This window comes from Idiotropiscis lumnitzeri, chromosome 3 (assembly GCF_059441095.1).
Source record: "Idiotropiscis lumnitzeri isolate Australia: NSW breed Sydney's pygmy pipehorse chromosome 3, RoL_Ilum_1.0, whole genome shotgun sequence".
NCBI classification, from domain to species: domain Eukaryota; kingdom Metazoa; phylum Chordata; class Actinopteri; order Syngnathiformes; family Syngnathidae; genus Idiotropiscis; species Idiotropiscis lumnitzeri.
In genome coordinates this window covers 24,315,540-24,326,910 of record NC_142393.1, presented here as the reverse complement: position 1 = coordinate 24,326,910, position 11,371 = coordinate 24,315,540, and the positions used below count along the sequence as shown (strand labels likewise).

Genomic DNA, 11,371 nt, shown 5'->3' with positions numbered 1-11,371 from the left:
TCTGTTTGCAGTTGTGTATGCTTCACTCACAAAATATGCTCTAGAAACAGTACCGAGAAATCAAAGAGAGACCAGGAATATAACTTTTTTTTTTTTTTAAAGGATGGTGCAACGTGGCAGTCACTGATAACACGTTGCTTTGGATTGATAAACAGCCATAAAATCATTGGACAAATGTAAAAAGGAAGATATGGGGGAGGGAGTATGTTAGCATGTGCACTATGTTCTAATATTACTACAACCGCGATAAAATTTATTAAAAAAAATTTATTTAAAAAATTTTAAATCAATTACCCATACACGATTTCCACACCCCATTATTTCATTTATTGGTTTTCATCGTATCACAGGCTGTATCCCGCCTCTCGGCAGCTGCGATAGGCTCAAGCTCAAAGGTGACCATAATGAGGACAAGCACTTTAGTAAAATGAAGGGATTGATGGAGAGTAGTGAGTACTCAATTATCCATTCTGCATTCAGCTCGGTGACAAGTCCAAGTCATATAGAGCTGGCGTCTGCAACCATTTTTGAAAGTGAAAGCTACTTCTTGGCTTGAGAGTCATACAAAGGGCTTGAATTATGGTGAAAAGGTCTACCTCATGATGATATGACTAAAATAATGTTCCCTAAACTCATCATCAACTGCTGTCTGATACATTATCTGTACCACTTTTCCTCATTAATATGGCCGTTGTGCTCGAGAATGTCCCAGATGACTTTGGGTGACAAAGGCTTGATAAAACCACAGGGCACCTATAAATAAACAACCAGTGACATTCACAACTATGGACAGTTACAGTCTTCAATTAACTTGTAGTGTGCTAACCATACAACTTTGCTGACAGTTACGTTTGTGGCTGCCACTTGTACACACTGCAGTGTCATGAGAAAAAGAAATTAGACCATGCCCCTGGTTTATTCGGTTTCATGTTCATTTTAAATCCTGGTACAACTGTAGGCACATTTGTTTGGGCAAATATAATGATGACAAGAAAAACATCTCATAAGAGTTTAATTCTCACTTTATTGTCTTGCCACAAACAATGCTTTAATTTAGGCGTGTTTTCTTTTATGTCTGTTACATAAAAGACATTAAGTGGTATCAGGCAAGAAGTCGGAGAAAACACTGTGTCCTTATTTGTTTCCAAGGTTGTCTATAAGCTTCTCATTTGGGTTTTTTTGGTACTTTATATGAAAGTTTGCTAGTTAGATGAGTGTACCTACACGTCTGTCCCAGACCAATGCAATTCTGCCACCTAGAGAATGAACCTGCTCGCTGAAAAATTAAATCAGCCACATTAATTTAAAAAAATGCACGTTGCAGTCCCACAAAACTGCACTTACCACGACAGAAAAAAGTTGCGCTCGATCGACTCGTGTACTTTGGGAAAATTAATTAAACATGTTTAGAACTATGTGGATCAAAACGTGGTTGTTTTTTTTTTTTTTATTGAAATGAGAGAATGTTTTTGTGTTCATACCCTGGCGATTATGTTCGTAGAAACTGCGTCAAATGCAGTAAAACAACTCGCTTCCGCAGTGTCCCACGTGATGTCCATTAGCCAATGGGGGCTGGTCATTTTTCTACCCGGAAATGGTTAACCGTGTAGCCGAAAGCTCGATTCTGATTTTTGGCACTTTTGCGATCGTCATGGCGAATATTGAAGGCGAGTATTTAGATTCAAAAAGTCCCATGCGAATCACAATATAAATGCCTCATAAAGTTCACCCGTTTTGTGTGACATGAGCTTTGTCGCAACGTCTTTATTTCCAGGATCATGCTAAATCGAATTAGCCATGCAGTCGGTGACGAGGATGCTTTCAACCTGCGCTGACCGGTTCGACTTTGAACAAACGTGGGCAAAATTTTAATTGGTCTGTTTGGAATTGTTTAGTTTAGTTTTTACAGTAAGTGTTTGGAAACTATTGTGTGACCGTGCGGCGCTTTCCAATATGACAGCTTCCATCCAGTCAGTCCATGGCTGAGTCCGCAGCGCTCAGTTCTTGTCCTGTCAGCACGTCAGAACACAGCTGGTTCCCTCAACCCCCGCCACCGATTTACACCTGTACCCTGAGCCCCGAGCTGGTGGCCAAGGCGCGAGAGGAGCTTCAGGAGAAACCAGAATGGCGTTTACGGGATGTTCAAGCTCTACGAGATATGATACTTAAGGTATTTTTTGCCTCTGGTTTATGTCTCCGGCAGTGCTGTGTTGAGTTTGCACATCTGCCGGAGTGCCCAGAGTAAACCATACTTGGGTTTTCTCTGGTTCTCCAGCTTCCTCGTGTTGGGAAATCATGCATTTTATCTTTATTGAAGAATGTAAATTATTCTTAGGTGTGTGTGTGTGACTGTGGTGACAATTTTCACAATATGCTGCAGGTCAAACTAATTTTGGTGGTTCAACCTGTTGAAAATAAATGTTTATGGGCTTAGCAAGCTCACCCACTTCTTTAGTGAGTGATTTTGTTGTTGTTTTTTTTTCTGCCTGGAATCTGCAGGAGCAGCCCAATCTCAGGACAAGGCTGGACGACTCCTTCCTCCTGCGCTTTCTGCGGGCCAGGAAGTTTGACTATGACCGAGCCCTGCAGCTCTTGCTCAATTACCACGCAGGACGGAAGGCTTGGCCCGAGGTCTTCCACGACCTGAAGCCGTCTACGGTGAAGCACGTGCTGGACTTGGGCTTTCTCACAGTCCTGCCTCGACCGGACCCGAACGGAAGGTACATCCTCTGTCTCCGGCCAGGTTGGTATCTGCACTAAGAAGGAATTTTTTAATCGCTTTGATAACTCAACAGGTGCAATTGAAACAAATGTATTCATTTATCTTTGTCACCACCTTTGAGGCGATGGTGGCAATTTAAACATCCTGTACAGTCACTGGCCTCCAAATAAGGGTACATTGACGTTTGCTAAGATAATTATGTTCACTACTTCATTTTTTGAAGCCCTTCTTAATTTAATGCACTACAATATCCACACAGCTGCATTATTGATTGTCTTCTCCAACTGCAACATAACAAATTGAAGTTTAAGTGTATCTGTAATGTGTACAGTTTACCCATAACATTTCAAGGATGGATTAATTTGTTGTAAGTACAGTGGAACCTCTGTTTTCCTGATTAATCTGTTCCAAAAAGTCTGACAACCAAATGTATCAAAATATTTCCAATTACTAATCACGTGACTTAATTTGTGCCAGACACCAAATATTAACAAAAAATAAGTTTAATCGAAAATAACTATACAGTAGTTTCATATAGAGAAAACAATGTTTTAAATAAATATAAATGAATCACTTGTTGGTGTGTGGAAAACGGAACGGGGGTGAGAGGGAGGCATGGTTATCGTTTGGAAGGGAAATCCCCTCTCTAGATGGTCTCCACTTTTTGTCCTTTACTGGCACTAGGGTCAGTCATGCCCAAAAACTAAAACAAAATCTGTCATTGATACAGACTTTCTATAAATTATGTCAAGATGAGACAGCAATAAAAGGAACATGGAAAAACATGGGGGTGCTGAGACAGCTCCTAGGAAGAATCTGTCCCTCGGTCTATTTGTTCTGGCTCTTCATGTGATGTAGTGGCTGCCAGAGGACACCAGTCCGAAGATGTGATGGCTGGGGTGCAAAGTGTCCCACGCAATGTTCTGAGTTTGAGTGAGGTAGCAAGAGCAATACATGTCCAGCAGAAGGCAGTCGATGATCTTCCCTGTGGTGTGTAGCACCCTGTGTAGCCTTTTCCTCTCTACCTCAGTGCCGCTGGACGATCAAACCGTGATGGGGGAGGTTCGGGGCCTTCGACATTATTGCCTCAGTCTTCTTGGTTCAAGAGGGGACGAGAGGTGTGCTACAATAAGAATCTAAAAGACGCCACCGTCTCTGTATATTCTCTGTTGATAAACGGGGAGCTGGGGCAGCTCTGTTTGTCTTCAACTCTAAGAGCAGCTCCTTGGTTTTGACAGTGTTCGCTGTCACGTTGTTCACTGACCGCCACTCTTCTCGGCAGGGGCGTTGTGGGAATTCAAAGAGTTTCCCGAAGGTCGATTCCATTTCCAGGCGTTTCCAATCAACCCACCCAACCCCGCCCTAAAAATCCTTCTTTTTATTTATTATCCAAAATAACACTAATAATCAAAATCATTGGTGGTAAATATTAATCGACTCACTGAAGCTGTCATGTCATTGCAACCGATTTAAAAAGCAGAAAAAATTGGCCTACATTTTTTTTGCAGCTTAAATTTTGATGCGTCTTCTGTGTTAACTTAATGCGAAAACTTCAATGGGAAAAACAAAGGTAGGCTCATAGATTTTTTTTTTTTAAGTAAGCATCAATCAACTGTTATTTTAATAGAACCCGAAACAGTTCTAAAAGGCATTTATTTCATCCCTCAGTGGAAACATTTAAAAGTAAAAGTGGTTCTTTTCAACAGTCTCGAGATATCAGTTGCACATTCACTACAAAGAGACAACGCGCTTGTATTATCCCACACCCTGCCACCTATTTCTTTGATACCCTTTAAACAAGCCTTCATACAGAAAATTATTTCATAGTTCCCATTATCTTATTTCATTGATGATTTTGTTAAAAAAAAAACATTCCATCAGTGACATTAGTGGAAGGATTGCAAAGGAAATGATCACCTGGAGTAAATTTGCAGAAAAAGATTTAAGGGATTCACGGTAAAGAAATCTGAAAATCTATAAAATGTAGTTTTAACCAATACTGTGCAAAATGTCCTATTATAGACCAAGCCAATTTCCGGGAAATTCCTGTAAATTTTTATCCTGTTTATCCCTTTAGCATAAAAATTTAAAACATTGCCAAATTAGGATTAAATGTGTTTGGCAGATGTCAAATATTAAAGAGAGCAAAATTTTTTCCTATTTGTGTTGCGTGTCTTTGAATAGGAAAATGGAAAGCAAACGATTACCCGTTTGTTGACAATGTCAGAGCCATGTACCTGACGCTGGAGAAGCTGATCCAGCCGGAGGAGACGCAAGTCAACGGGATCGTTATCTTGGCCGATTACACTGGTGTCGGTATGTCGCAGGCTTCTAACCCGGGTCCTTTCCTCGCCAAAAAGGTCGTGAGCATTCTGCAGGCAAGAATTAGTTTGTTTTTTTTAATACACTATAATTGAAAATATTTCTGCAACATTTTTTTTTGCTTCCATTGTTCATGAGCTGAACTAAAAAAATGGAACACCTGTGCCATAATCATGCTGTCTAATCAGGATGTTGACATACCCCACCTGTGAGGTGAAGGAATTATCTCAGCAAAGGAGAAGTGCTCACTAATAAATTTAGACAGATTTGTGGACATGTTGAAATGTCTTTGATCTTTAAGGTCAGCTCTATCAAATAGGAGCAAAAAAATAAAAAGTGCTGGACTTTCATTTTTGTTCAATGTGAATCAAGTCAGTGTTAATTTTTTGTTGTGACTTATGTATGTATTTTGCACAAAAATCCAAATTGCTCTGAAAATAGTTTCTTTTGTCATTTACAGGACGGCTTTCCAATCCGAATCAAGGCTGTTAACATCATTAACGAGCCTCGGATTTTCAAAGGCATCTTTGCTGTAATCAAACCATTCCTGAAGGAGAAGATGGCAGAGAGGGTAGCTAGTCTCTTTGAACTCTCTCACACCAACCACACACTGTACGTCCTAACAAAGGACGACGTGGGGGGGGAATGAAAGTGGGTGTTTCTTAAATCCACGTTACGTTCAACGCCATTGTGATTCCCAACCACTTGTACTTTTGTATGCTGGGAACTCATTCGGTGTGCCGCAGCAAATTGAATGTCACTTATTTGGTCCGAAAATCATTTCTTTATAACAAATAGCGTGTCTTTGTTGATCTGGTTGTGTCGGTGATATTTAGCAACAGCCAGAGCAATTTAATGTTCTTCCACTCGATTGGCGGGCCACAATGGGTTCTAAAATTTGACAGAGGGGCCGGACCAGGAGCAGATGGATGGAGTGTTGGGTAACCTCACCTCATCTGAGGAAAAAAATACTTTTAATTTGAAATGAAAGTAAATAAAACAACAACATGTATGTATTTGAAAAACCACGGTATTTAGAAAATAAAACATTAACAAGGTTTATTCGTTTAATTTTTTTCAAGTTCGGCGGGCCTGATTAAAACGTTTAACGAGCCGCATGTGGCCCCCGGGCTGTAGTTTGCCCACACCTGCACTAGAGGTTACAATCAACCCATGTATCCATTGTTTCAATATACATCCATCCCATTCAGAACTGAAGTTACTCAAATCCTGACCCACCTGTGATTTTGAGAGGCGATTAGTTAAGCCTTAAAATACTTAAAAAAAAAAAAAGACAAAAACAAAAAACAATGAGACATCTTAAAACACAATGTAAATTTAATTTTACCCCAAAGATTTGCAGCATAATTTACATTTCTAGAAAATACTATACATATGTAAAGAAAAAGTGACTATTCTCATTCATTAAGGTCATTTCGTTCCTCGGGGCATTGGATCGATTGCAACTGGATTGAATCAATTAAATGTCCTGAGAACATTGATATATGCATGTCAAATCTCAAGGCGTCGCTAATTGTTTGTGTTGACTGAGTTGTGTTGTCTGGTTTCCTTGTGCAGTACTTGCTCCACAGCTCAGACCTGGGTTCCCTTCACCGGAACATTCCACGCTCTGTCCTGCCTGAGGAGTATGGCGGCACAGCCGCTCATCTGGACACGCGTGCGTGGTCTAGACTGCTGCTGGACTCCGAGGAGGACTTCATAGTGGAGTTCTGCCAGCCTGATCCACTGGAGGGCGCCGTGCCAGAGTCTGCGTTGTTCCAAGGTGACGATGCTGGCGGACAGGCTGATGACGCCTATAGGGGCTTGCGCTCGCAACTTTATTCGTGTTACTGACAAACAGCGAACAGTCTCCCTTACGGCTGATGATGACGATTAGTTGGTCAAGTTGCTAATATGCTATTATTTTTCTACTAACTGTCCAGTTTGTGTATCTTTGCTAGTGTTGCGGGTTACCTGGAGCCTATCCCCGGTGTGATTTGGGCGTCACAAGCACTATTTGAAGTCGGAGGGTCAGTGATGTGTAGTTGGCACTCGGCATATTCGGTCCGTCACCAGCTGCAGGCGGCGCGTGATGCGAGCGTGCAGAAAATGTATTCAGGATTTGCTGTAACTGATTGCAGCTTTTTTTTTTTTTTTTAAATACGTCTATCTAATCAATCCAAGCTGCTTCTGGAGCCTATCTCAGCTGTCGGCCAGCCAATCACAGGGCACGCATAGACAAAACAACCACTTGTGCTCCCAATCACACCTGGGACAATTAAGAGCGTTCACTTAACCTACCACGCAAGTTTTTGGGATGTGGGAGGAAACCGGAAGACCCGGAGAAAATCTACACTGGCACGGGGAGTACATGCAAACTCCACACAGGAAGGCCAGAGCCTGGGAACAAACCCACACCTTTGAACTGTGAGGCGGACGTGCAAACCAGTCAGTCACCGTGCCGCCCTATTTTTATTTATTAATTATGGATATTAAAGTCATAGAATGAACAGTGCTCAGTCCGTCTGAAGTCTCATACTCCCACAATGAAGCTATAAAAAAAAATACATAAAAAATTGTCATTGGCCCCTCATCGACTCTGACTATTGTTTTGTATTAAAAATAGATGCAGAACAATTTAATTTAAAAATGACCAAAGTATTTCCAAGCAATGTATGAGCTGTTTGGGATCATGTTGGTGTCAAGTGTAAACTGCTTTTACATTGTCTTAAAACATGAGCAGCATATAGTACTACAAACCAAAGCTATATTCATGTGCAGGGGTCCCCAACCACCGGTCTGTTGGCCATTTGGTACAGAGAGACAGACAGACAGCCTAGATGTCACCTTTTGGACCAGTATGCCTTTTTATTAATTTTTTTTTCCACGCCAGGCCCTTAGTGATCAAATGGGCATATTCAGCCACCGAACATTAAGTTGCGACTTTGCCAAATGTCATGAAGGAACAGTGCCATAATGCCTCATCTGCTTTTAGTGTGCTTTCTTACTGTTTACTGTGCAATAGCTTGGCTTTTATATATTGTGCATGTCTGTTGCTGTCGGTGATTGCATAGCAGGATACAGCAGTAAAGTCGAATTCAAATAAAATCTGTGTTTTTGTTTTTTTTTAAATGCGTGTGTGAACACGATCAGAGTTACCCAAATTGGTCTGATAATTCACAACTCCATGACAATCAAAACACACAGTTTAGAATGGCAGGTGTTGGTCTTAAGTTAACAAAAGATGACGCATATTGTATACAGTGGTGCCTTGAGATACAATTTGAATTTGTTCTGTGACCACGCTGAAACTCAAATTATCTTTCCTCCTCTTTCTAGTCCTCCCCCCAAAACAACAAACGATTATGTATTTTAATGATGAAAAACATCACTGATATTGTAAAAAAAAAAAAAACATACAAATGAAAGAGGTTTGTCACACTTTTTCCTTAAATTCAATGCCCATTGAGGTGCACCACCTGGTGCATGTACTTTGGCCACAAGAGGGCAGTATAATACCAACGCGGATGGAACGTACCGTATTAGTCCCACAAAGGGAAATTTGCGATACACGGACACTGAGGAGATGCCACAATGCCTCAGCAGTAAAATAATTTCTTCGCAGATGATAAAGAATGTGTGCCTATGAGACTTGTTATATTGTCGGTGTTGACTGTGTTGCTTAAAGGGTCGTTGGACACCACCTCCAGTAAATGCAATTTGTTTGCCCATCCGTTCATGCCATTTCCCCGTTATGTATTAGCATTAGCTTTAAGGCTAAGCTATGTGGTTGTTTAAAACGCACAAAATGTAAATATCTTTGTTTTGCATTTGCTTTAAAAGTAAAAAAAAAATGGGTGTGGCAATTAACACCTAGAAGCCTCTTATTTGAAGAATTTCTCATGAGGAACCAAATTGTGGCTTGTTGTGAAGTTAGGCGAGTAGAGTTTCCTGCTAACAAGCAGGGCTCATGTCTCAGATTTTGGGAAGAAGCAAGTCTTTTTTTTTTTTTTTTAATTTTCCCTACACTCATATTCTATGTTCCCCTACAAAATCTACCCGTCTTGCATTGTGAACATCATGGCTCACCTCTCTTTTGAGTTTTGTCCCATAATGTGAGCAATGCAAGCCGGAGGGAACTTTGACGTCAATTCCAGTTGACAGCAGAGGGCGGTACAGGACAAAATGGCAGCTCTTGAAAATAAAATAAAATTAATGGATTAATCTGGTTGATTCTTATTTCACAAACGCTGTAAACCTGAAATGGGGGCTCATAGATCATAATCTTGCAAAGAAATGTTTGCCTTGAGTTCCCTTTTAACATCAGGTGTTATTCCAATTGCTCGTGATCTATGCTTGCAATGTGGCAAGTGCATAATGAATGGATCGGCTCGTGCTCGTCAGAGTGCATGTGAGCCTGCAGGTTGGTTGCCACAGAAACACGAACACAGACCTCGGTTCTGTCATGCTCCTTCTCTATGGCCTCGGTCATATGGATTTGACTGCATTTTGTCACCACATGCTCCACTCTTTGATGTTTCCAGGATGTTTTGTTTTTTTTAGTGACCACTATGTTTGAAATGGCACAAAAGATTCAGCTTGAATGTGTATCCAGGTGGTTGCATCTGGAAGGCGCTTTTCATTTGGAATATTCAAAGATGATGTAATTTCACAGCGTGAGCTTTACTTGACATTTAACAAAAAGCATCGTGTTTTGGTGTTGGGGAGATGAAAGCATTTAGAATGTGGAGGAGATGGGAAGTGACTGCAATCTTTGCTGCCGTTTGTTTCCCTCGTGATGGTGCTACAAGTTGTTATGGAAAAGTGACTTTTCAATGTTTGTATGCAAATGTCCCGTGCTTATCGCGGGGGTTACCATCCACGACTTCCCACGACAGACGAAAAGTACCAACTGTATATTTATTTCATAATCTGTATATAGGGCCTACAGCGTGTTTATTAACATTTGCGACCTTGGACGCGTGTTGATACAATATGTTTAGACCTGCAAATTTGAATGAAAAAAAAAAATCTAAACTGTGGATTTTGACAACCGTTCAATATGCGCTCTGCCCAGGGGCGGTTCTAGGACGCTTCACTTGGGGTGGCACCAGGTTCAGTTGGGGGAGCAGAGGTTATTATCCCACTCCTACACACACGCATGCACACAAATTGCAAATTCAGATTTCCTTTTCTGCATTCACTGGGATGCTAAGTTTAATTAAGTAAGGTAACTTGGGGGGGCAGCAATTTCCGGAAAAACACGTTCCGTACGTGGCAAGGTTAATAATATGCAGACTGCTCCATAACGGATTGATGATATTTAAATTTTATTTTTTTTAAGCAAAAAAATACATAAAGAAAGTTCTTTAGTGACCGATTTTCCGTCTTGAAAACAAGGTTCCTTTAAGTTATGTTGTGATCCAAAACAAACTAGACATTGCTTGTTTTCATTATGCATATTAAATAAGACCACTTCATTATCATTATCATTGCAGTATTCTTAACATTGCAGTACTTTTATCATTGCAGTATTTTTCTTTTTTTTTTTTATCATTGCAGCATTTTTATTTATTTCCCCTCTGTACCATGGACAGACATTAGGAATGTTCCCTTACACTTGTATATGCTGTGGGATGCAAGTGTGTATATACATGGGGATTTGTGTATATACGTATATAACGTGTATATTTGCATGCTTTTCATGAATGTCTGCTACTAATGTTATACATGGCTACATTACGCCGCCGCCTCTGTGAGATCTTTGCTGCTGTAACACTGCAAATTTCCCCATTGTGGGACTATTAAAGGACATCTTTATCTTTTTATCTTGTCCCATTTCGATGTTTTGTCTCGTATGGGTACTGCCCATTGCGTCTCTGTCACATTTGCACAGGAAACATTTTTAGCATCACCTTGTTTTCTACTGTACATATTAAAACTATTTTTGTCAAATAACCTTTGTTCAAATTAAACTACATTGTGCAGTGCTATACAGCATAGCTGCCTTTGTTAAAAACAAAACAACAACAACAACAACAAAAAAACCTTAACCTCTTTCTAAAACAGCTAAAGCAGAGGTGTCAGTCATTTTTGTGAACGGGCCACATCGTGGTTCTGGTTTCCCTCAGAGGGCCGTTATGACTGCGAACTCATATAAATCACCTTACATTATCACTGACACACAACACATTGATACAAAGCTAGTTTTGAAATCAAAAGCCAGTAATAAATGGCAATATCTCATATCTCAATGTTGTTAAAAGTGAAAATGTGCTAGAAGCAGCAAGTTGAAGCTCATGATTTTCCCTTCGCGGGCCACATAAA

At 40.5% G+C, this 11,371-nt stretch overlaps 1 protein-coding gene across 2 annotated transcripts; it reads left to right on the top strand.

The window, feature by feature from the left end:
- Nucleotides 1-1,539: 1,539 nt before the first annotated feature.
- On the top strand, nt 1,540-7,639 carry ttpal (tocopherol (alpha) transfer protein-like). Of its 2 annotated transcripts, none has more exons than XM_088290107.1 (7): nt 1,540-1,667; nt 1,775-1,856; nt 1,961-2,170; nt 2,500-2,743; nt 4,907-5,100; nt 5,505-5,615; nt 6,623-7,639. In XM_088290107.1, the coding sequence occupies exons 3-7, from the start codon at nt 1,979-1,981 to the stop codon at nt 6,896-6,898; spliced, it is 1,017 nt and encodes a 338-aa protein (XP_088146233.1). In that variant the 5' UTR covers nt 1,540-1,667; nt 1,775-1,856; nt 1,961-1,978; the 3' UTR covers nt 6,899-7,639. The 2 variants fall into 2 exon arrangements, with proteins under 2 accessions (XP_088146233.1, XP_088146234.1); XM_088290108.1 differs by having other exon boundaries at nt 1,775-1,875.
- The last annotated feature ends 3,732 nt before the right edge of the window (nt 7,640-11,371 follow it).

Coding starts and splice junctions, on each gene's coding strand:
- ttpal (XM_088290107.1), top strand. CDS start 1,979: ATGGCTGAGTCCGCAGCGCTCAGTTCTTGTCCTGTCAGCACGTCAGAA. Junction 2,744..4,906: donor CATCCTCTGTCTCCGGCCAG/GTTGGTATCTGC, acceptor GTCTTTGAATAG/GAAAATGGAAAGCAAACGAT. Junction 5,101..5,504: donor AGGTCGTGAGCATTCTGCAG/GCAAGAATTAGT, acceptor TGTCATTTACAG/GACGGCTTTCCAATCCGAAT.